Source organism: Melanerpes formicivorus, unplaced genomic scaffold (assembly GCF_026170545.1).
Source record: "Melanerpes formicivorus ecotype bairdi unplaced genomic scaffold, bMelFor1.0.p_v2 SCAF_60, whole genome shotgun sequence".
Lineage (NCBI taxonomy): Eukaryota > Metazoa > Chordata > Aves > Piciformes > Picidae > Melanerpes > Melanerpes formicivorus.
In genome coordinates this window covers 4545004-4566199 of record NW_027142412.1, presented here as the reverse complement: position 1 = coordinate 4566199, position 21196 = coordinate 4545004, and the positions used below count along the sequence as shown (strand labels likewise).

Genomic DNA, 21196 nt, shown 5'->3' with positions numbered 1-21196 from the left:
TGGGGAGCCAGTGGGAGGGAAATGGGAGGGAACTAAGAAGGGAATGGGAAGGGGAAAAAGTTGGAAGGGACTGGGAATGGAATGGGTAGGGAGTGTGAAGGGAGTGGGAAGGAACAGGGAGGGCACCGGGACAAACTGGGAGGGGACTGGCAATGGCACTGGGAGGACCTGAGTGAAATGGGAGGGGACTGAGAGGGAATGGGAGGAACTGGGAAGGATGGGGAGGGAACTATGAGGGGAATGGGAATGGACTGGGACAAACTGGGAGGGGACTGGTTGGGAACTGGATGAACTGTGAAGGGACTGGGAAGTGACAGTGAAGGGACAGGAAGGGACTGGGAAGGGACAGGGAGGGCACTGGGACAAACTGGGAAGGGACTGGGGGGGGGACTGGGAGGGGACTGCTTAGGCACTGGGATGGGAATGTAAAAGGGACAGGGAAAAGAGTTGGAAGGGACTGAGAAGGGACAGTGCAGGGAGTTTGAGGGACTGGGTGGACCAGGAGGGAATGGAAAGGACTGGGAGGGTACTGGGAAGGGTCTGGAAAAAGCCTGGGAGAAACTGGGAGGGGACTTGGAGGGAACTGGGAGTGGACTGGGAGGGAATGGGAGGGCACTGGGAAGGACTGGGCGGACTGGGAGGGGATCGGGAGGGAATGGGTGGAACTGGGATGGAGTGGGAGGGAACTGGGAGGGCCTGGGAAAGGACAAGGAAGGGGAGTGGGAAGAGATTGGCACAAACTGGGAGGGGACTGGGAGGGAACTGGGAAGGGAAAAGGAGGGCAGTGCAAAGGGACTGGGAAGGGACAGGAAGGGACTGGGAAGGGACAGGAAGGGACTGGGACGGGACTGGGAAGGGCCTGGGACAAATTGGGAGGGGACTTGGAGGGAACTGGGAGGACCCAGGAAGGGACAGGGAGGGGAGTGGGAAGGGACAGGGACGGGAAAAGGAAGGGACAGGGAGGGGAGTGAGAGGGAGTGGGAGGGAACTGAGAAGGGAATGGGACGGGCCTGGAACTAAGTGGGAGGGGACTTGGAGGACCTGGGAGGGCACTTGGAAGGACTGGGAGGGCACCGGGAGGGAGTGGGAGGAAACTGGGAGTGCCTGGGAAGGGACTGGAAAGGGACTGGGACAAACTGGAGGGGACTGGGATGGAACTGGGAAGGGAAAAGGAAGGGACATGGAAGGGACAAGAAGGGTAGAAGGAGGGGACAAGGAGGGGACTGGGAAGGGAGTGGGAGGACAAGGAGGGTACTGAGAAGGGACAGGGACAAACTAGGAAGGGCCTGGAACGAAGTGGGAGGGGACTTGGAGGACCTGGGAGGGCACTTGGAAGGACTGGGAGGGGACCGGGAGGGAGTGGGAGGAAACTTGGAGGGCCTGGGAAGGGACTGGAAAGGGCCTGGGACAAACTGGGAGGGGACTGGGATGGAACTGGGAAGGGAAAAGGAAGGGACAAGGAGGGGACAAGGAGGGGACAAGGAGGGGAGTGAGAAGGGACTGGGAGGGGAGTGAGAAGGGACTGGGAGGGGAGTGAGAAGGGACTGGGAGGGGAGTGAGAAGGGACTGGGACAAACTGGGAAGGGCCTGGAACTAAGTGGGAGGGGACTTGGAGGACCTGGGAGGGCACTTGGAAGGACTGGGAGGGGACCAGGAGGGAGTGGGAGGAAACTTGGAGGGCCTGGGAAGGGACTGGAAAGGGACTGGGAGGAAATGGGTGAACTGGGAGGGGACTGGGACAAACTGGGAGGGGAGTGGGAAGGGAACTGGGAAGACCTGAGAGGGAATGGGAGGGAACGGGAGGGACTGGGAAGGGACGGGAAAGGGCCTGGGAGGAACTGGGTGGACTGGGAGGGGACTGGGAAAAACTGGGAGGGGACTGGAAGGGAACTGGGAAGTAACAAGGAATGGACAGGGATGAGAGTGGGAAGGGACTGGGAGGGGAGTGGGAAGGGACTGGGACACACTGGGAGCGGACTTGGAGGGAAGTGGGAGGACCTGAGTGAAATGGGAGGGCACTGGGAAAGACTGGGTGACCACTGGAAAGGGAATGGGAAGAGACTGGGAGGGGCCTGGGAGGAACTGGGTGGACTGGGAGGGGACCGGGAGGGAATGGGAGGGACTGGTAGGAAAATGGGAGGGCCAGGAAAGGGACTGGGACAAACTGGGAGGCGACTGGGAGGGCACTGGAAGGCTAATGGAAAGGGAGCGGGAGGGGAGTGAGAGGGTATTGGAAAGGGACTGGGAAGGGAGTGGGGGAGAATGGGAGGGAATGGGTGGACTGGGATGGACTGGGTCAAACTGGGAAGGGACTGGGAAGGGCCTGGAACTAAGTGGGAGGGGACTTGGAGGGAACTGGGAGGGAATGGGAGGGCCTGGGAAGGAACTGGAAAGGGCCTGGGAGGGACTGAGAAGGGACTGGGTAGGTCCTGGGACAAACTGGGAGGGAACTGGGAATGCACAAGGAAGGGCAGTGGGAAGGGACTGGGAGGGGATTGGGAGGGACCTGAGAAGGGACTGGGACAAACTGAGAAGGGACTGGGAAGGGCCTGGAACTAACTGGGAGGGGACTTGGAGGGAACTGGGAGGACCTGGGAGGGCACTGTGAATGACCAGGAAGGAATGGGAGGGGCTGGGATGGAGTGGGAGGAAACTTGGAGGGCCTGGGAAGGGACTGGAAAGGGACTGGGAGGAACTGGGTGGACTGGGAGGGGACTGGGAAGGGACAAAGAAGGGACAAGGAAGCAACACGGAGGCGACAAGGAGGTGACAAGAAAGAAACAAGGAAGCAACATGGAGGACGACAAGGTAGGGACAGGGAGGGCAGTGGGAAGGGACAGGGAGGGCAGTGGGAAGGGACAGGGAGGGCAGTGGGAAGGGACAGGGAGGGCAGTGGGAAGGGACAGGGAGGGCAGTGGGAAGGGACAGGGAGGGCAGTGGGAAGGGACAGGGAGGGCAGTGGGAAGGGACAGGGAGGGCAGTGGGAAGGGAACTGAGAAGGGACTGGGAAGGGCCTGAAACTAAGTGGGAGGGGACTTGGAGGACCTGGAAGCGCACTTGGAAGGACTGGGAGGGGACCGGGAGGGAGTGGGAGGAAACTTGGAGGGCCTGGGAAGGGACTGGAAAGGGACTGGGAGGAAATGGGTGGACTGAGAGGGGACTGGGAGGGAACTGGGAAGGGACAGGGAAGGGGCAGGGAAGGGATTGGGAAGGGACAGGGACAAACTGGGAAGGGACTGGGAGGGAAGTGTGGGGGAACTAGAAGGGTAATGCAAAGGGACTGGGAGGGGAGTGGGAGAGTCTGGGTGGAGTGGGATGGACTGGGATGGAACTGAGTAGGCACTGGGATGAACTTTGAAGGGACTGGGAAGGGCCTGGAACTAACTGGGAGGGGACTTGGAGGGAACTGGGAAGCGACTGGGACAAACTGGGAAGGGACAGGAAGGGAACTGGGAAGGGACAAGGAATGGACAGGGAGGGGACTGGGACAAACTGGGAGGGGACTGGAAGGGAACTGGGAAGTAACAAGGAATGGACAAAGAGGGGAGTGGGAAGGGACTGGGACACACTGGGAGCGGACTTGGACGGAAGTGGGAGGACCCGAGTGAAATGGGAGGGCACTGGGAGGGACTGGGAGGGCACTGGGAATGGACCAGGAGGGGACTGAGAGGGAATGGGAGGAACTGGGAATGACTGGGAGGGCACTGGGCGGACTGGGAGGGGACGGGGAGGGAATGGGAGGGGCTGGGATGGACAGGAATGGGGGGGGGAGAGACTGGGAAGGACTGGGACGGAATGGGAGGGAACTGGGAAGGGAATGGGAAGGGAATGGGAAGGGACTGGGAGGGCCCGGGATGGAGTGGGATGGACTGGGATAGGACGGAGAAGGGACTGGGTGGGAATGGGATGGACTGGAAAGGACCTGGAGGGGACTGGCAAGGGACTAAGAAGAATTGGGAGGTAGTGGGAGAAATTGGGAGGGACTGGAAGGGAACTGGGAAGGGACTTGGCTGGGAATGGGAGAGTACTGCGAAGGGACTGGGATGCAGTGGGAAAGGACTGGGAATGAAACTGGGAATGGACTGGGACAGTGAGGGAAGGGACTTGGTAGGGATAGCAAAGCGATTGTTACAGACTGGGACAAGCTGGGAGGGACAGGGACAAACTGGGAAGGGACTGGGAAATACTGGGGGGGACTGGGAGAACACATTGCAGTACTGGGAGCCCTTGAGGGAGATCTTGGAGTTCCTGGGAGCACTGTTGTTGCTGCGAGGTCACCGAGAATAGGATCGGAGAGGTTTTACTGGCAGCACCGCGTGGGACAGGAGGTCACTCACTGCGTTCCTGGGAGGACTGGAGAGGGATTTTGCAGTTCCCGGGAGCACTGGCAGAGACTGGGAGGCGCTGGGTTCACCCTGGGATCGCTGGGCGAGTCTGGGGGCATTGGGGTCAGCCTGCAAGAGCTGGGAGAGACAGGAGAACAGCTCGTGAACTGGGAGCAGACTGCTCCCGACCGCGGCAAATCGACACCCACCCCCACCCCCCCTTCGCTGCTGCCCACCCCCTGACCCGTGGCAGAGTCCTGCAGCAGGGACAAAACAACTCCAGAGAGCAGCAGAGTCTACACTGAGATGATGCGGAGCGGAGAAAGCAGAGGGGACGAGGGTTACGCTGGCTAGGTCAGAGCCGAGGGGGCGAGGGCGGCGCCATCTTGGGAAGGGCAGGCGCCGTCACGGGGAGGGCGGCGCCATCTTGGGAAGGGCAGGCGCCGTCACGGGGAGGGCGGCGCCATCTTGGGAAGGGCAGGCGCCGTCACGGGGAGGGCGGCGCCATCTTGGGAAGGGCAGGCGCCGAAGGGAGCCGAGCCGAGCCGAGCCGAGGAGCCGAAGGGAGCCGAGCCGAGCCGAGGAGCCGAAGGGAGCCGAGCCGAGCCGAGGAGCCGAAGGGAGCCGAGCCGAGCCGAGGAGCCGAAGGGAGCCGAGCCGAGCCGAGGAGCCGAAGGGAGCCGAGCCGAGCCGAGGAGCCGAAGGGAGCCGAGCCGAGGAGCCGAAGGGAGCCGAGCCGAGCCGAGGAGCCGAAGGGAGCCGAGCCGAGCCGAGGAGCCGAGCCGAGCCGAGGAGCCGAAGGGAGCCGAGCCGAGCCGAGGAGCCGAAGGGAGCCGAGCCGAGCCGAGGAGCCGAAGGGAGCCGAGCCGAGCCGAGGAGCCGAAGGGAGCCGAGCCGAGCCGAGGAGCCGAAGGGAGCCGAGCCGAGCCGAGGAGCCGAAGGGAGCCGAGCCGAGCCGAGGAGCCGAAGGGAGCCGAGCCCAGCCGAGGAGCCGAAGGGAGCCGAGCCCAGCCGAGCCGCCGAAGGGAGCCGAGCCCAGCCGAGCCGCCGAAGGTTATATAAAAGGTTAATCTTTTCCCATGTTAATTCTTATTTTATACAGAACGGTTAATTTTTCCTATCAGGCTCAGCCAGCCTCTGTTCAGAGGGTTTTCCATTCACATAAAAAACAACCAATCGACAACAAAATCGATACGTTTTAAAAAGCCACTCTTTGCATATGATAGATACACACTGTACATACCCCATTTCAAAGCCTCCCTTCTTACCAATTAACACTGTAGTATAGAGGTTTTACTTCGAGCAGTGCTTTCTGGGCCAGATGTAAGCAGCTGAAGACATTTATTACATTATACAGCAAAGTCATATAGTCTAATCAGAAGGCACACGTGGCACATCTCAAATGGGCATTTTCTGCTGGCATACGTGTAATTAAGGCATACAATAGGTTGCAATAAAACTATTTTAACACATCCAACCTGTTATAAAATATGCATCTTTTTTTTTTTTAATATATATAATGCTTCTCTTAAAACGATTTTGAATACAAAGAAACAAAAATCTCATTCTATAATATCCCTATATCAAACTCTTATCCTAACACCTTAGTACCTTAGTACAATCACTAATTACTTAATACTTATAAATACTAAATACTTACTATTCATTATGCTTACAGGTAAAACAACTATTAAAAACAAAAATAAATCTCTAAAACATATCACAATCAGAAATAATGAAATAATCATTGTTGCTTTAAATCAGAACACAACTTTCACAGACTAGAGAGGTTATCAGAACGGGGGGGAGAAAGGGGGGGGGGGGGGGAGGCGGCCGGCTAGCAAAGGCACCATAAGGACAAAGAGGGGGGGGCAAAAGGGGGGTGGGGAGGAAGCCACCGAATTCACACCAGCTGCCCTTCCAGGCAGCCTCCAGGTCAAATGTAGGATTCCCTGAAGGCATGGAGACTTCCATAGGAGGTAATAGCAGCAATTTTGAGCTACATTGATGTTTTTGAGCCTAAAACTCGAGGTGCTTGTAGCAGATGCCACTGTCTCTTCTCACTCCATATTGCTGGATGTCAGTGCATACAACTTACAGCAGCAGTTCCTAAAGTACACAAAAGTATCTGGCAATCAGTGTTTCTTACAGGCTTCTAGGACAGTCATCTTCTCCCAAGTCATGCTTTTTGCCTAAAGTGTCCCTTCTGTCCACAATTAAAACACATGGAAAAAACTTTTAAGAGTTAGTGGGGGGGTGTCCAGCAGCAGGGGGGGAGTGAGCTGCTGTTGCTATTGGCCAGGTGCCAGTGACTGCAGCTTCAGGGGTGCAGGTGAGCTTAGTGGCCATGGTGGGGGAGAGGGGCTGGGGGGCGTAGATGTCAAAGAAGAGCTTTGTTCTGGTGAAATGGCATTACTATTGTAACAGCTTTATAGTGCTCTGCTAATTGATCTAAAGAATCTTTAATTAGTCCCTGTGTTGTAAGGGAAGATGTAACAATTTTGTTTACTTTTGTTGCCGCCATCCCTCCCCGCACCCATGTCTTTTCATTCTACATTGTTGCCCTTTTTTTTCCCTCCAAGATGTAAGTAAATGACTCTGAGTATCAAGTTATCTTCTTTTGTTCTTTGATTACCCATACGTGCTCATCAACAGGAGGCACCGACCCTCAGTTTCCCCAGTCACTTACCTCTGTCCGGGGTGACCATTTGGTGTAGTATTGATGTTTTAATTACTTCGAGCAGTGCTTTCTGGACCAGATGTAAGCAGCTGAAGACATTTATTACATTATACAGCAAAGTTATATAGTCTAATCAGAAGGCACACTTGGCACATCTCAATTGGGCATTTTCTACTGGCGTACGTGTAATTAAGGCATACAGTAGGTCGTAACAACAAAACTATTTTAACACGTCCAACCAAACTCTGCCCAGTTTCTCTCCTTCGGTTCCAAAGTGTTTACATTACTCTCAGAGTCAAAGGCAAAACATAGCTTTCTCTGACTCGAGCAAAGGCAAATCTTCCCCATAGTCTTCCAAAGCTATCCCAAAACATCTTCCCACATAATACTATTCTTCTACATCCACTTAAACAGGAGAGCTTCTGGAATGTAAAAGCAAATTCTAGGGAGAGCAAAACAGGGTTTCAAAGCATAAATACAACATGTATCACATAAAAACAGTAGACCTTCCTTTTTGTCTGTCATGGGAGGGGGGGTTGCCCTTCTTTGTTTCTTTGGGGTTTTTTTCTTTTTGTTTCTTAAGTTTTCAATACAAATGGAAAAACCTTCAAAGAGGGCCGCACTCAGCTGCTCCCCACACACAGGGGCAAGAGAAGCCCCTAACTGGTCAGTGTTGCCACCCCTCTTAAGGGGATCGGTTGGCACCTAAGGTGCACCTGGGGGTATCAAAGGGGAATTTGGGGGCACATAGAGGAATCAGGAGGGCCTCTGGAGAGTCTCCCAAATGATTAGTTGGATATTTAGGGTTATTTGGACCCCCGCCACAAAGGCCACTACTGCAAAGCTTTCCCCCCACCACCACAACTAACCCTAACCATCCGACTAAAATACCCACAGGAGACCTTCCATTGGTCCCCACATGCCTCTATATTCCCCTTGACTTCCCATTCAAATTAAGAAACTAAAAATAAAACCAGTGATGTTTCTTTTGTGTGTCTTGTGGGGTTTTTTAGTTTGCAAATAAGAGTAATTTCAAAGCCTTTTTGCATCCACATTACTACTGTTCTGCAATCTCTCGATTAAGAGCACAGCTTTTTCTCTGCTGGAATACCTCACACTAACACATTTTTTTCATGGTTTTCATCCCCTCTGAGAGCATTCAGGCAGCTTTTTTGGGCAGCATCCCCCGCCCCTCACTCACCTGCTCCTCTCCTGCATCATGACCCACCCCCATGTGGTATCATGGAAGGAAAGAGAGACAGCTGAGGGGCTGCCCCGCTTTTTATCGCGCTGGGGGAGGCGGCGCCGCGCTGGGGGAGGCGGCGCCGCGCTGGGGGAGGCGGCGCCGCGCTGGGGGAGGCGGCGCCGCGCTGGGGGAGGCGGCGCCGCGCTGGGGGAGGCGGCGCCGCGCTGGGGGAGGCGGCGCCGCGCTGGGGGAGGCGGCGCCGCGCTGGGGGAGGCGGCGCCGCGCTGGGGGAGGCGGCGCCGCGCTGGGGGAGGCGGCGCCGCGCTGGGGGAGGCGGCGCCGCGCTGGGGGAGGCGGCGCCGCGCTGGGGGAGGCGGCGCCGCGCTGGGGGAGGCGGCGCCGCGCTGGGGGAGGCGGCGCCGCGCTGGGGGAGGCGGCGCCGCGCTGGGGGAGGCGGCGCCGCGCTGGGGGAGGCGGCGCCGCGCTGGGGGAGGCGGCGCCGCGCTGGGGGAGGCGGCGCCGCGCTGGGGGAGGCGGCGCCGCGCTGGGGGAGGCGGCGCCGCGCTGGGGGAGGCGGCGCCGCGCTGGGGGAGGCGGCGCCGCGCTGGGGGAGGCGGCGCCGCGCTGGGGGAGGCGGCGCCGCGCTGGGGGAGGCGGCGCCGCGCTGGGGGAGGCGGCGCCGCGCTGGGGGAGGCGGCGCCGCGCTGGGGGAGGCGGCGCCGCGCTGGGGGAGGCGGCGCCGCGCTGGGGGAGGCGGCGCCGCGCTGGGGGAGGCGGCGCCGCGCTGGGGGAGGCGGCGCCGCGCTGGGGGAGGCGGCGCCGCGCTGGGGGAGGCGGCGCCGCGCTGGGGGAGGCGGCGCCGCGCTGGGGGAGGCGGCGCCGCGCTGGGGGAGGCGGCGCCGCGCTGGGGGAGGCGGCGCCGCGCTGGGGGAGGCGGCGCCGCGCTGGGGGAGGCGGCGCCGCGCTGGGGGAGGCGGCGCCGCGCTGGGGGAGGCGGCGCCGCGCTGGGGGAGGCGGCGCCGCGCTGGGGGAGGCGGCGCCGCGCTGGGGGAGGCGGCGCCTGCTTTGTCACCTCACGCTCAGCTTTCCATGGGTTTTATTCCCCTCCAAGACAACACGTTGAGTTCTGAGCAGCTGAGGAGCCCTGGGGAACACCTGTACAGAAATGTTCCTCCAAGAGCTGTCAGAAAAACGTTCGTTCCGCCAGCAGGCAGCTCTGGCTTCAGAGCAAAAGCCTTCTGTGATCATTCTGTTTAGCTCAGCACCAGCTGCAGCCGTCGGTATTACCAAACTACACAGTAATGGCCTCCTCCCGGTGCCCTCCCGGTCCCAACAGTTTCCTCCCACCAAAGGACTGGCAGAGAACTGGAAGCGACTGGGAAGAAACTGGGAGTGACTGGGAGGGCACGAGGTGGAATCTGGGAGGGAAGGAGGAGGAAACTGTCAGAGACTGAAAGAAAACTGGGAGGAAACTGGTAGAGACTAAGAGGTAGTGGAGGCTCAAGTGGGAGGCACTGGGGAGAACTGTGAGAGAGCTCCGAAGGAACTGGAAGGGACTGGGAACAACTGGGAAAAAAAGTCCCAAAGAGGACCCTAAATGGGCCCAAATGGCCCCAAAGTAAACAGAGCCCAAACTGGGGTGATCTGGACCAATGGAGCCAGTGGAAGCACTTCCCACCTAAACTGTACTGACCAAAGAGAGCGCGGCTCTGCTTTCCCACTCCGGGAAATCTGCCACGCTGCAAGATGAGAAGGAGACTGGGAGGGATTGAGAGGAACTGGGAAAGGACTAGGAGAGACTGGGAGGGGACTGGGAGTGACTGGGATGGGACTGGGAGGAGACTGGGAGAGGATTGGGAGGGATGGGGATGGGGACAGGACTGAGAAGGGACTGGGAGAGACTGGGAAGGGACTGGAAGGAGATTGGGAAGGACCGGGAGAGGAATGGGAGGGACTGTGAGGAATTCCAAAGGGAATGGGAGGGAATGGGAAGGAAACGGGAGGAACTGGGATGGAAGTTGGAAGGACTAGGGGTGACTGAGAAGGACTGGGAAAGAATTGGGAGGGACTGGGATACCACTGGGACCCTCACAAGTCTATGGCACCAGATGGGATCCATCCCAGGGCAGAGAGCTCTGGCAGATGAGCTCCAAGCCACTGTCCAACATTTGCCACCAGTCCTGCATGACCACAGAGGTCCCAGGTGGCTGGAAGCTGCCAGTGTGATGCCATTCACGAGAACGGCTGGAGGGAAGAACCTGGGAACTCCAGGCCTGTAAGCCTGACCTCAGTGCCTGGCAAGACTATGGAGCAGATCATCCTGGGGGCAATCACAGCAAACCTGCAGGACGGGCAAGGGCTCAGGCCCAGCCAGCAAAGATTTGGTGGGAGGGGCAGGTCCTGCCTCACCAACCTGATCTCCTTCTATGCCCAGGTGACTGCCTGGTAGGTGTGGGGAAGGCTGTGGATGTAGTCTGCCCGGACTTCAGCAAGGCCTTTGACACTGTCTGCCACAACAACCACCTGGCTGAGCTGACAGCCCACATCCTGGACAGGAGCACTCTGTGCTGGGTTAGGAACTGGCTGGAGTCCTGGGCCCAGAGAGTGGTGGTGAATGGTGCCACATGCAGCTGGCAGCCGGGCACTAGTGGTGTCCCCCAGGGATCAGTGCTGGGTCCCATCCTGTTCAATATCTTTATTGATGATCTGGATGAGGGGATCGAGTCCATCATCAATAACTTTGCAGATGACACCAAGCTGGGGGCAGGAGTTGATCTGCTGGAAGGTAGGAGAGCTCAGCAGAGGGACCCTGACAGGCTGGACAGATGGGCAGAGTTTGGAAAGCATGCATGGACTCCCTGGTTGGTGAAGCAGGAATTGTTTAGTGGTACAGAACAAGCAGTGTATGTAGGAAAAATCAAGCAGGCTAAGCAATTCCCTGGCATTCTTGCACCACTGCTGCTAATTGAGTTTTCTCCTTTGATATGCAGCTCTCCATTATTATCTTCATCCCATATCAGGTTGAGCTTCTCCAGCACGGAGGCGAGCGTCCTTCTGTCTCGCGCTTCAGGCTGTTTACTGCAGTCAGCTCTTCTTTATCATCAGACCATTCTTCCGTCGTCAGCAGCCTGTTGTTCTTTCCTGTCCTGAAACCTTCCATACATACTTTCTGCTTTCCTCCAGGCAGAGTCCAAGGGCATGATATTGAACACATCCAAGTGCCAGGTTCTACACATTACCACAACAACCCCAGGCATTGCTACAGGCTGGGGTCAGACTAGCTGGAGAGGAACCAGGCAGAAAGGGACCTGAGGGTGCTGGTTGACACCAGCTGAACATGAGCCAGCAGTGTGCCCAGGTGGCCAAGAAGGCCAAATACATCCTGGCCTGCATCAGGAACAGTGTGGCCAGCAGGAGCAGGGAGGTCATTCTGCCCTGTGCTCAGCACTGGTCAGGCCACACCTTGAGTTCTGGGTCCAGTTCCTGGGCCCCTCAGTTTAGGAAAGATGTTGAGATGCTGGAAGGTGTCCAGAGAAGGGCAACAAAGCTGGGGAGGGGTCTGGAGCATAGCCCTGTGAGGCAAGGCTGAGGGAGCTGGGGTTGCTTAGCCTGGAGAAGAGGAGGCTCAGGGGAGACCTTCTTGCTCTCTACAACTACCTGAGGGCAGATTGTAGCCAGGTAGGGTTTGGTCTGTTCACCCAGGCACCCAGTACCAGAACAAGAGGACACAGTCTCAGGCTGTGCCAGGGAAGGTTTAAGCTAGAGGTGAGGACAAAGTTCATCCCAGAAAGAGGAACTGGCCATTGGAATGTGCTGCCCAGGGAGGTGGTGGAGTCCCCATCCCTGGAGGTGTTCCAAAAAAGAACTGGATGTGGCACCTGGAGCCATGGTTTAATTGTGAGGAGGGGATAGGGATGCAGACATAGGAGGGAATTGATGAGATCTGAGGTCTCTTCAAACCTGGTTGATTATGTGAGACTGGGAGGTACTAGGAGGAACTGGGGGTTACTGGGAAGTACTAGAAGGTACTGGGAGGCTGTGGAAGGACTCTGGGGGTGGAGAGTTACTGGGGGGGAGTGAGGGGGCACTGGAGAACTATAAGGGTTAACTGGGAGGTACTGGGAAGGGCTCTGAATGGCACTGGGAAAAACTCAGAGACTGTGGAGAGACTTTGGGGCAGTCTGCAGGGGGTGAAGGGGTCACTGGGGGTTATGGGGAGATACTCACAGTGCTCCCAGTGCTCTCCCAGTTGTCTCCCAGTTCCTCCCAGTGCTCCCAGTTAGGTTCCTGATCCTTCCAGTTGTATCCCAGGGCTCCAGAACTGACTCCAGGTGCTGCAGGTATGGCTCCCAGTCCCTCCCAGTCCCTCCCAGTGCCTCTCAGCCCCTGCCAGCCTCCTCCCAGACTGGGAAAGGACTGGGAGGCACTGGGAGGGGCTCAGGACAGTAGTGGGAAGGACTGGGAGACTGTGGAAGGACTCTGGGGGGGAATTGGGGATGCTCAGTGGGGTACAGAGGGTCACTGGGAGGCTGTGGAAGGACTTCCTCGGTGGAACTGGGAGGGCTCAGGGGGGCACTGGGGGTTATTGGAAGGTACTGGGAGGTAGTGGGGAGTACTGGGAGGCTGTGAAAGGACTCTGGGAGGGGAGGGTTACTGTGGGGGGAGTGAGGGGGCACTGGGGAAGTCTAAGGGTTAACTGGGAGGTACTGGGAAGGGCTCTGAATGGCACTGGGAAGAACTCAGACTGTGGAAAGACTTTGGGGCAGTCTGGAGGGGCTCAGGGGGGCACTGGGGGTCATGGGGAGATACTCCCAGTGCTCTCCCAGTTGTCTCCCAGTTCCTCCCAGGGACCCCTAGTGCTCCCAGTTGGGTTCCCGCTGCTTCCAGTTGTGTCCCAGGGCTCCAGCAATGCCTCCAGCTGGTTCAGGCATGTCTCCCAGTGCCTCCTGGTCCCTACTGGTCTCCTCCCATACTGGGATAGGACTAGAAGGGATTGGGAGGTACTGGGAGGGACAGGAATAAACAGGGAGGGACTGGAAGGGAGTGGGACAGTGTGGGAGGGGACGTGGAGGGACAGGGAGGGGACATAGTGGGAATGGACTGGGAGGGACTGGCAGGGACTGGGAGGGGACTTTCACAGCTGTCTCCCACTTTTGTCCCAGTTGGGTTCCTGCTGCTTCCAGTTGTCTCCCAGGGCTCCAGGTCTGACTCCAGGTGCTGCAGGTATGGCTCCCAGACTCTCCCAGAAACTTCCAGCCCCTACCAGTCTCCTCCCAGACTGGGAAAGGTGTAGGAGAAAATGGGATGGACTGGGAGGCTGTAAAGGGCTGTGGGAGGGAAATGGGGGGGCTGAGGGGGGTACTGGGAATTCCTGGGTCACGCTCCCAGTGCTCCCAGTTGTTTCCCAGTTGTCTCCCAGTGGGGATGCTACTGCTTCCAATTGTCCACCAGGGCTCTTGCCAGGTAGTGCAGGTAGAACTGGGAGGGGACTGGAAAGGGATGGGGAAGGGACTGGTTGGGGACTGTGAAGGGACTGGGATGGAATGGGAGGAACTGGGAGGGGCTGGGATGGACTAGGGGGGCACTGGGAAGAGACTGGGATGGGAGTGGGGAAGGACAGGGAGGAACTGGGTGTACTGGGATGGGAATGGGAGGGAACTGGGAGAGACTGGGAAGGACTGGGAGTGCACTGTGACGGGACTGGGAGGGGAGTGGGGAGCCAGTGGGAGGGGATTGGGAGGGAACTAAGAAGGGAATGGGAAGGGAAAAGAGTTGGAAGGGACTGGGATAGAGTGGGATGGATCAGGGAGGGAATTGGAAAGGGCTCAGGACAGTACTGTGAAGGACAGGGAGGCTGTTAAGGGCTCTGGGGGGGCACTGGGAGGTACTGGGAGGCTGTGAAAAGATCTGGGCGGGGAGGGTTACTGGGGGGAGTGAGGGGGCGCTGGAGAACTATAAGGGTTAACTGGGAGGTACTGGGAAGGGCTCTGAATGGCACTGGGAAGAACTCAGAGACTGTGGAATGACTCTGGAGGGGGTCTGGAGGAGCTCGGGGGCACTGGGGGTCATGAGGAGATACTCACAGTGCTCCCAGTGCTCTCCCAGTTCCTCCCAGTGCTCCCAGTTGAGTTCCTGCTGCTTCCAGTTGTCTCCCAGGGCTCCAGAACTGACTCCAGGTGCTGCAGGTATGGCTTCCAGTCCTTCCCAGTGCCTCTCAGCCCCTGCCAGCTTCCTCCCAGACTGGGAAAGGACTGGGAGGCACTGGGAGGGTCTCAGGACAGTACTGGGAAGGACTGGGAGGCTGTGGAAGGTCTCTGGAAGGGAGTTGGGGGGGCACTGGGAGGCTGTGGAAGGATCTGGGGCAGGGAGGGTTACTGGGGGAGAGTGAGGGGGCACTGGGAAAATTCTAAGGGTCAACTGGGAGGTACTGGGAAGGGCTCTGAATGGCACTGGGAAGAACTCAGAGACTCTGGAAAGACTTTGGGGAGGTCTGGAGGGGCTGAGGGGGGCACTGGGGGTTATGTGGAGATACTCACAGTGCTCACAGTGCTCTCCCAGTTGTTCCCAGTGCTCCCAGTTGAGTTCCTGCTGCTTCCAGTTGTCTCCCAGGGCTCCAGCAATGCCTCCAGCTGGTCCAGGTATGTCTCCCAGTGCCTCCTGGTCCCTACTGGTCTCCTCCCATACTGGGATAGGATTAGAAGGGATTGGGAGGTACTGGGAGGGACAGGAATAAACAGGGAGGGACTGGGAGGGGACTGGGAAGGGAGTGGGACAGTATGGTAGGGGACTTGGAGGGACAGGGAGGGGACATAGTGGGAATGGACTGGGAGGGACTGGCAGGAACTGGGATGGAGTGGGATGGGACAGTAAGGGGATTGGGAAGGGACAGGGAAGGGACAGGGAGGGGATTGGGATGGGACTGAGTGAACTGGGAAGGGAATGAAAGGGACTGGGATGGACTGTTAGGGTCTTGGGTGGACTGGGATTGACAGGGAGGGCAGTGGTAGGGAATGGGAGGGATGGGAGGGGACTGGGAAGGAACTGGGAAGGGCCTGGGTCAAACTGGAAGGGGACTTGGAGGGAACTGGGAGGACCTGAGTGAAATTGGAGGGGACTGGGAGGGAGTGGGAGGAAACTGGGAGGGAATTGGTAGGGAACAGTGAAGGGACTAGGAGGGCACTGGAAGGGTAATGGAAAGGGAGTGGGAAAGGACAGGGAGGAACTGGGTGTAGTGGAATGGGAATGGGAGGGAACTGGGAGAGAATGGGAAGGACTGGGAGTGCACTGCGATGGGACTGGCTGGCCACGCCCCCTCCCAAATAAGGGAGGGAGAGTGAAACGGAGGAGGGCGGCTGGCCACACCCACAAAGGGAGGGCAGTGAAGAAGCGAGGTGGGGGGCTGGCCACGCCCCCCCCCAAATAAGGGAGGGAGGGAGTGAAGTGGAGGCGGGTGGCTGGCCATGCCCCCTCCCCCCACCAAGCTAAAAGGGGGAGGGAGCTTCTGGCGCGGTGCGGCCAATAGGAGGGAGGGGAAAGCGCAAAGGCGGGAAAGGGGTTAGGGGTGGGCGGCAAAAGGGGAGGGGAGGGCGGGAAAGGAATAAGGAAGGGGAAGGGAGGGGAGAGGAAGAGAGGGGGGACCAGTATGTACCAGTATGGAGCCAGGGCTAGACCAGTCTGGACCGGTTTGGACCAGTCTGGACTGGTTTGGACCAGTTTGGACCAGTCTGGACCAGTTTGGACCAGTCTGCACCGGTCTGGACCGTTTTGGACCAGTTTGGAACAGTATGGATCAGTTTGGACCAGTGTAGACTGGTTTGGACCGGTTTGGACCAGTCTGGAGTGTTTTGGACCGGTTTGGACCAGTCTGGACCAGTTTCAAGCGGTTTTGACCGGTCCGGACCGGCTTGGACCGGTTTGGACCGGTCTGGACCGGCTTGGACCGGTCTGGACCGGTCTGGACTGGCTTGGACCGGCTTGGACCGGTTTGGACCGGCTTGGACCGGCTTGGACCGGTCTGGACCGGCTTGGACCGGTTTGGACCGGTCTGGACCGGTTTGGACCGGTTTGGACCGGTCTGGACCAGTCTGGACCGGTTTGGACCGGTCTGGACCGGCTTGGACCGGTTTGGACCGGTCTGGACCGGCTTGGACCGGTCTGGACCAGCTTGGACCGGTCTGGACCGGTTTGGACCGGTTTGGACCGGTCTGGACCAGTCTGGACCGGCTTGGACCGGTTTGGACCGGTCTGGACCGGTCTGGACCGGCTTGGACCGGCTTGGACCGGTCTGGACCGGCTTGGACCGCTTTGGACCGGTTTGGACTGGTCTGGACCGGCTTGGACCGGTCTGGACTGGTCTGGACCGGTCTGGACTGGCTTGGACCGGTTTGGACCGGTCTGGACTGGCTTGGACCGGTCTGGACCGGTTTGGACCAGTCTGGACGAGTCTGGACCAGTATCGAGCTTGGGTGGCCACTAATGAGCTACGGTGGCCACTAATGACCCCCCCCAGCCTCTCCCTCCCTCCCCTCCTCCTCCTCTCCCCTCCCGTTATCCCTTTCCTGCGCTCCCCGTGGCCCACGTGGCGCAGCCGGCCCCACTCCACTCTCTGACGTCACCGGGCGGGGCAGCCCTGGTGCCCTCCTCCCCCCTCCCACCTGGGCGCTCCGCCCCCTTGCTCTGACGTAATCAGCAGCCATCGCCTCTCTGCCCCAGCTGCTCAGGCCACGCCCCCCGTGACATAGTCTGCGCTATTCCCCGCCCCCCCCATAGCCATCCTGCTGCCCTCCTCCAGCCCCGCCCCCTCCTATAGCCATCCAATTGTCGCCCTCCAGCCCCGCCTCCAGTCCTCCAGTCCCACCTCCTGCAACCTCCCTCAGCCCTTTCCCCGCCCCCTCCATAGCCATCCTATTTCACTCAAACCCCGCCCCCTTGTGACGCAGATGCCCTCTCGTTCCCGCCCCCTCCCTTAGCCATTCTATTGCCGCCCTCTAGCCCCGCCTCCAGTCCTCCAGCCCCGCCCCCCATAGCCATCCTATTGCCTTCCTCAAGCCCCGCCTCCAGTGACGTAACCTGCGCGGTCTTCCCCGCTCCCCCTCCCCTCTAGCTCCCTTCCCACCCTTTCCCTTTCCTATCCCCTCACAGCGCCGCCGCCGCTTTCTCTGCTCCCCGCCCCTCCTTTGCGTGGCCCCTAATCACGTGACGATCGCTGGGCGAATCTGGGTGCTGCGGGGTTCACCCTGGGATCGCTGGGCGAGTCTGGGGGCATTGGGGTCAGCCTGCAAGAGCTGGGAGAGACAGGAGAACAGCTCGTGAACTGGGAGCAGACTGCTCCCGACCGCGGCAAATCGACACCCACCCCCCCTCGCTGCTGGTCTTTCTTGCCCCCCCCCTCGCTGCTGCCCACCCCCAGACCCGTGGCAGAGTCCTGCAGCAGGGACAAAACAACTCCAGAGAGCAGCAGAGTCTACACTGAGCTGATGCGGAGCGGAGAAAGCAGAGGGGACGATAGTTACGCTGGCTAGGTCGGAGCCGAGAAGGCGAGGGCGGCGCCATCTTGGGAAGGGCAGGCGCTGTCACGGAGAGGGCGACGCCATCTTGGGAAGGGCAGGCGCTGTCACGGGGAGAGCGGTGCCGTCTTGATGCCCTCACTTCCGTCTACATGCCCCCAGACCTCCTTTCTCACCCTCTAAGGCCCTTGAGGTGCTCGCAGCTCGCCTTGAGATGCCGGGGGAGATGTGGCTGGGGGGTCCTGGGACTGCAGGACACCCAATACCGGAGTGAGACCACCCCAATCCTGCGGGACCCCAAACCCTGGAACCCCCCAGAGACCTCTAACACAACACCACCACTCCCCGCCCCCTCAGCTGCTTCAGGACCCTCCAGAGACCCCCCCGGAGACCCTCCAGAGGCCGCCAGACACCTCTCGATGCCCACAAAGCCCCTCTAGACGCCCCAGAATACCTCTCTGCGCCTCCCTTCAGAGGCCACTCACACCCTTGGCAGCAGGCGACAGCAAGCAGTACCTGGCCGTGCCCACAAGGTGGGAGCAGTGAGCAGAAGAGTCAGGGGCGCTAGGGACACCGAGACTCCAGCAATGCCACACAGCAACCCACACGCTGTGGGGACCTGACACAGAGACCCCGAAACCACACTGAGGCACAGACCCCCCCACTCCTCCGTGACCCTCCAGACATGACCCAGGAGCCCCTCCAGAGGTCCCCAGACACCTCTAGATGCTCCCAGAACCCTTCACATGCCCCCAAATTCCCCTTTCATACCCCCAAGCCCACTTCAGATGACAGCAGACCCTCCTTAACAGGCCCCCAACGCTCAGCAGGTCCGGTGCTGCTGTGCCTCGGGAGCAGATCAGCTGGTCTCCCTGCAGAGCTTTTTCCATTCAATGAAAAAACAGCACACCACACACACACATGAAAGACAATCCACTGTTTTAATTGAGAGACAGTTGCTATTTCTGTTTCAAACCACACCCCACACCCCCCCGTGGCTCTGCTCAGGATGTGCTTTTCTCCTCTAGAAGCCTTTCTACAGAACAGAGGGGGGTCACGTCAAGGCCTTTCTGCACACAAATCACTGCCCTTCTGCAATCTCTCAATAAGCAGCACCGCTGTTCCTCGGCTGGAACACCTCACACTCACTCTTACACTTTCCCGGGGCTTTCCCTCCCCTCCAAGAACGTCCTGGCATTTCAAACATTTGGCATTTCAGGTCTGCAAGCAGCCTTTGTGGGAGGCTGCCCTCACCCCTCCCTCACTGCTCCTCTGCTGTATCCTCGCCCACCCCCCTGTGGCATCACAGAAGGAAAGACAGCCGAGCGGCTACGCTCCTGTTCTTTTTATCACCCCGAGCCAGGGACAGCCTTCTGGGCAAGGTTTGCAGCTTCAGCACACAGCTGAGCTTTGCTCTCACCCATTAAACCCTTTGGTGGTTTCAGCTTCCCGAGGATGTGTCGGCACAAGTCCTTGTCGGGGCACCGCAAACAGGGAGAGACAAAGCTCCGAGATCCAGGAAGAGGATGGCTGAGCAGACACTTCTAAAGAGAGAAACTTCATCAGCTGAACCTCACACTTCTCCCAGCTTTGCAACAGCAAAGAACTTTGTGAACAACACAGTGGTGCTCCTAAGGAGGTCACCAGCTTGCAAGTTACAGGAGAAATAAAAACCTTTTTATTACAGAAGCACTGGCAAAAATTTACGGACAGGAACAGCAGACGAGGAAATTCTGCAATTGAGCTAATGATAGACATCAGGCCTAGGATCTGGCTACCCTGACAAAGGATGCCAACAGGACAGAGTGAGGCCTCAGCAGCACTCCCAAAAAGCCCCACAGAGAGCCACAGGCTCTGGCCCGTGCCCCACCTACGGGCCGGCCCTCCTGGCAGCAGCGCAACACCACCTCTTCAGGAGCCCAGGGACTGACCTCAGCCCCCTAAGGGCCAGGCAAGGTTGGTTCCTGTTAGCTGCCTAAAGCAGCCTCCCCAGCCCTGCTTACAGGGACCTTGGGCTGCTGCTGGGGACAGAAGGGGGATGGAGGGCTCCACAACTCGTCACACAGACCCCGAGTACAGGGCTGTTAAGCTGACAGGGTGCCAAGGGAACAGGCTGCCATGAAGGCACAGACCCAGGCCCTGAACTACAGGGTGGGTCACCTTGCCGCAGCAACACGACCCAGCGGCTTCGCTGTGTCCGACGAATAAAAGGAGGAAGTTCCACAGGAACAGAAGGGAAAACCTTTTCACTGTGTGTGCCAGAGCCCATGAGCAGGCTGCCCAGAGAGTTAGTGGAGTCTCTGGAGACATTCAAAACCTGCCCCAGGTGATCCTGCACTGGCACAGGGGTTGGACCGGATGCTATTTTGGGGTCCCTTCCAACCCCTAACACTCAGTGATTCTGTGATTAGCTATGCTGGTGACAGAGTCTCACTGAGTGGTCTTTAAAATGTTTTTCTTTTCTTTCAGCCTAGGAGTTTCATATTTAAATAGACCTTCTGCTCTGTCTTCCCCCTTCCTTCTTCCATCTTGCGTCTAAACACTAGGAGAGCTTGATGAGGTGTATCCTGGGCATCCCAATGTAACACGTCTCAATTGCATACATGGATTTTGTAACCTTTTGCCCCATTGCTTGCACAGGGTGGATTAAGTTCATTACTTAGAGCTTGTCAGGACAGCTGTTGAAGTGCCCTATGCAATGCAGGAGGAGTTGAATCCCATAGGAAACCACATTACTGTGCTTTGTCAGCCTGGTTATGGTCAGAAACCTCCTTCATTTTTTTTTCTCTTAAACAGACATATCACATGAGTCCCCAGAATTAATTTGCCTCTTCTCATAATTATTTCTTTAAAACTGTCTTAGAAGTGTCTCTGTCCTTCCCTCTCCCTCTCTCTAGATACTGGCCTCCTGAGCCCATGGCAGACTTGCACAGAGCTACTGCGAGCACCACTCTGCACGGCCTCTGGGGGGCTTTCAAGCACAGGCACCCCTGGAGAATCCAAACCTAACCTTGCAGCTGGCCTTAGAGCTCCTCTTTGGAAAACTGTCGCTGCCAGGGCCCACAAACCCAACATCCTCTGTCAGCAACCTGGATGTAAGAGCTGAAAAGTGTCAACAGAAATTGTACTTGGACACCTCAGGAAGATCCTTCAATGAAAGAGCTGGCTCCTCCTGAAGGGCAAGTATGAATGGAGCTTTCAAAGTACCACACTTCAGAGCCTCCTACTTGCTAGCACTAAGACAATTGTTCATGTAGAACGACTGGCCACTCACTTCAACAAACCCCACAGAACTGGCTCCTATCAACTCTCCAGAAGACACTGCTGCACTAGCTTGGCTGACTGACCGGCTCAGTTCAGGTGGCTTAGGATCTCACAGCGGGTACCACAAGAACTGAGGGGACTGCAATCTTTGCAGCTTCAACTTTCCTTCTCTGCTACTTTCTTTTTCAGATGGATTTTTTTCAAAGGGACTGCTGGACAGCAGAACAGGATGGAT

General features: G+C 58.2%; 1 protein-coding gene across 1 annotated transcript; it reads right to left on the bottom strand.

Moving 5' to 3' along the window:
- Positions 1-11053: 11053 nt before the first annotated feature.
- LOC137452914 (uncharacterized) lies at positions 11054-20225 on the bottom strand. Its single transcript, XM_068161728.1, has 5 exons — positions 20193-20225; positions 17387-17475; positions 14728-16055; positions 14275-14370; positions 11054-13518 (listed from the first exon to the last, which is right to left on the bottom strand). The coding sequence occupies exons 1-5, from the start codon at positions 20223-20225 to the stop codon at positions 13451-13453; spliced, it is 1614 nt and encodes a 537-aa protein (XP_068017829.1). The 3' UTR covers positions 11054-13450.
- Between the last annotated feature and the right edge of the window lie 971 nt (positions 20226-21196).

What these genes read in the sequence shown, in the direction of transcription:
- LOC137452914 (XM_068161728.1), bottom strand. Translation starts at nt 20,225, where the DNA reads ATGGAAGAAGGAAGGGGGAAGACAGAGCAGAAG. An exon ending in GGGGGAAGACAGAGCAGAAG is followed by an intron (nt 17,476 to 20,192) that starts GTCTATTTAAAT and finishes TGTCTCTCCCAG; the next exon opens with CTCTTGCAGGCTGACCCCAA. An exon ending in ATTCGCCCAGCGATCGTCAC is followed by an intron (nt 16,056 to 17,386) that starts GTGATTAGGGGC and finishes AAACTGGTCCAG; the next exon opens with ACTGGTCCAAACCGGTCCAA.